Raw genomic sequence first — 3,171 nt, forward strand, 5'->3', positions numbered from 1 at the left:
AAAGATATGAATCTGGAGCAACATACAGAAAATACAATTAAATGCTGGTGAATGCAGAGTAAAGCATAGCTAAGGGACAACTGTTTTCTTAAAATATTACAAAATAGCCCTGAATGTATACAGGAAGAGTCAAAGTTGCTCACTCTGAGTTGTCATTCAGCAACAGGAGACAACTATCTCCCTTAGAACCAAAATGATGGGGTGGTACTTTTCCCTGATAACTTTTGAAAAGGCTTATAGAGATGGTTACAGAGCTGGATCCACAAAGGTATTAAAAGATGCCCATCAAGGCAACTCCTACTGATTTTGATGGAAATTAAATATAAATAAATACCTTTGAGGATCTGAGTCTTGGACTCTTTTAACATGGAATAAGAGGCAAACACTGAACAATAGTTATAAACTTGACCATACCGCTAGAAACAGCTCATAATCTAGCAAGTACAAATATTTTTGCTAGGCAATTTTAAATACTTAGTGCACTAAACAATTGCCCCAAGGAGATAAACAGTTCTGTGCAAGTAAAAGGTACCATGTTCCAGCACGTTAGTTTCAGTGTGTTATTTGCTTAGCTAATAAAGTTCAGCATGAAAAGAAGCCAAAAATACTATTTGTCTGGAAATAACATGAACAAGTACTCTTAACAAGTGTGTTAACTGCGAGTCTTCAATTACCAGTTGTAAAATAAGGATAGGTCTTAGCATAGTACGTGTGTTAAGTATCCTTGGCAGCTACACTAGACTGGCAAAGGAAACACACTGTTGCTGTCTATGTTGAGGAGGAATAATCAGAAGGATCACCTTAGTTAAAATGTAAATGATACTTTTTTTCTTTTCCTTTGCTCTTACCTTTCAGCAGGGCTGAGTTCCCGGATTGCTGTTAACAACTTTGCCAGCACCTGCAGTTTTCCTGAATCAACCTCAGCAAAAGTGGTACAGGTATAATCTTGTGGGAAAACATTTACCAAGCCTTCATAAAGATTTGATTCCTCATGTTCATCAAAAGTTCCACTGCATTCTTTTTCCTATAAAAAAGACTGGCATTGTATATATTTTCTAAAGAAAATTGAAAAATTATTTTGTAAATAGTTTCATTACAACAACCAATAACTCATATAGATACTGATGCTGATAACCTCGTTTAATAACTTCATACCATTTACTCTAATACACAGTTTTACACAGTTTAAGAATAATAAAGTCAAACTTGGTGTGTATCTGCTATCTTCAGGTCTTATTTATATCTGGATAAAGTAAAGAGAAGGAAATACTATTAGTTTGTGCCTGCTTGTTCATCTCTTTTTTTTTTTAAACATGAGAGAAGCTGACACTATGTTTACACCTGCTTCATTCTATGGTAATCTATTATGGAGCATCACAGACATTTATTTTTAAGGAAGGTATACTCAGCAGCACAAGATCCAAATAGGCCAATTAGATAAATGTAGTAAATGAGCCTGTATTGAAGTCTGTGCTGCTGCAACTACATTGCTACTGATACATATACAAGATAATTTTAAATTGGTTGGAGTATCGACCCGCTACGCTGCAGTCTGCTTGATAGGCATATTCAGACACAGCCTGAGACAAAAGCTTTAAGTAACTTCTGCACTTAAGAATTTGACTCTAATGGTAGTTATTAATTAATATATCAATCTAGTTACTTATGTCATTGCTGCTGTTATTCCAGAAATGCTGAAGTAATGTATAGTGGGACTGGATATCACAGGAACTAGAGAAAGAAGAAACCTACTAAATCTGTGGTGTAGAGCCTGTAACCTCTAGCTTCAATCAGCAAGTGTTCTGGCAGATGTTAATTTAATGGCATGATGGGATCTTATTCTGGATTCCAACAACTATACATCCTGCCATGCCACATGTGTATGGCAAGGCACAATTTTGGGGATCAGGGACAGATCCCAGTTGTGCAACCCTGGCACAGGGAACCTGGTATCAGGAACCAATCCACAATTGCATGCAAAGTGCCCTTTCAAGAGGCCATTGCAGGAGCCCAGGAACCTAGGTTCCACACGCATGGCAAGTTTATACCCACATACCAGGCAGGGCTGCCTGTGGGTTTAGAGGGGCCAGATGGGGAGGAGTTGATGAGCTTCCTCTGCCCAGGAAACATAAACCTGACTGTGGTGCAGCCCTGCATGGACTGTATGATACACAGGTTTACAAGGGCTGAGTGGACCCAAAGCTGCCTCTGGTGATGGGGTAGGGACCAGTATTAGGTGCTAGACCCAAGGGCCTGATGCTGCTTCCTGCAATCAGGCAGGGGATAGCATAGAGTCCTGGTGCTCGCTCCTGGGATTGCACAAGGAATAGCACTGGGGCCCAGGTCTGGGACCCAGCATTGCTGCCTGGGCTCAGGCATGGGGCAGCATTGCTTTCTAGGCTCAGGTGAGGGACAATGCTGGTTCACACCAGAATCATACCATAAATGTAATCTGCCTAGGCCCTAAGAAAGGGTGAAGAGCTAGCAACAGGCAGCTTGTGTGTACTATACAGGCCTTGTAGTCATAGAGGCTTCAGTGGCTGCCACTTGGAATAGAGTTTATGGAGTGTTTGTTCCATAGTTGACTCAGTATATCTGACAAAATGCCTTAATTGTCAAGGTCTGTAGTACAAACATTTATAATACATTCAAAATGTATTTCTTTGAAAAAATGGATTTACAGTCTGTTCATTGTAACATATTTTTACAAATTTTCAGGGGATGATATCAAGGCTGGGTAGGCAAGTGAATTAAAAGAAGCATTAGAATCAAGAAAATAATATACAGTAGTGGGGACTGGGTCAGAGTCTTTACTCATATATATCCAGATTTTCCGATATTTTTAATGGTTAATTTTTTTTTAAAGCTATACTTGTTTTCTAAAGCAGATCTTATTTGAGGCAGGCGTATTAAATGAGCTCCCTCACAAAGATCTTTAAAAGTACTCCCGCCCTTGTGTATAGGAATGTCTAATACTCTGTTGAAGCAGAATAGAATAGATACCTTTATGGCTTTAAACAAAAGGTAAGGGTGGTTGCAGAGCTTTTTCAGAGCTCCGATGCATATCAAATGAGGACTATTTTCTAAGACCCCTTGTAGGCAAGATTTAACAATGCGAGAACTAAGCAGTTTTTGATAGAGTTCAAGCTGCAAGGCTGTTGGCCGGCAGAA

At 39.3% G+C, this 3,171-nt stretch overlaps 1 protein-coding gene across 1 annotated transcript in view; it reads right to left on the reverse strand.

The window, feature by feature from the left end:
- The window catches only part of RAD54B (RAD54 homolog B (S. cerevisiae)), a 190,549-nt gene that overhangs the window by 18,177 nt on the left and 169,201 nt on the right, over positions 1–3,171 (reverse strand). The window contains exons 11-12 of the mRNA XM_019527934.1: positions 3,004–3,069; positions 849–1,024 (exon numbers count right to left, since the gene is read on the reverse strand). Of these exons, the coding sequence (XP_019383479.1) occupies positions 849–1,024; positions 3,004–3,069 (242 nt within the window). The remainder of the gene's footprint in view (positions 1–848; positions 1,025–3,003; positions 3,070–3,171) is intronic.

The sequence above is a fragment of the Gavialis gangeticus genome, unplaced genomic scaffold (assembly GCF_001723915.1).
Source record: "Gavialis gangeticus isolate Ggan-Ray unplaced genomic scaffold, GavGan_comp1, whole genome shotgun sequence".
Taxonomy (NCBI): domain Eukaryota; kingdom Metazoa; phylum Chordata; order Crocodylia; family Gavialidae; genus Gavialis; species Gavialis gangeticus.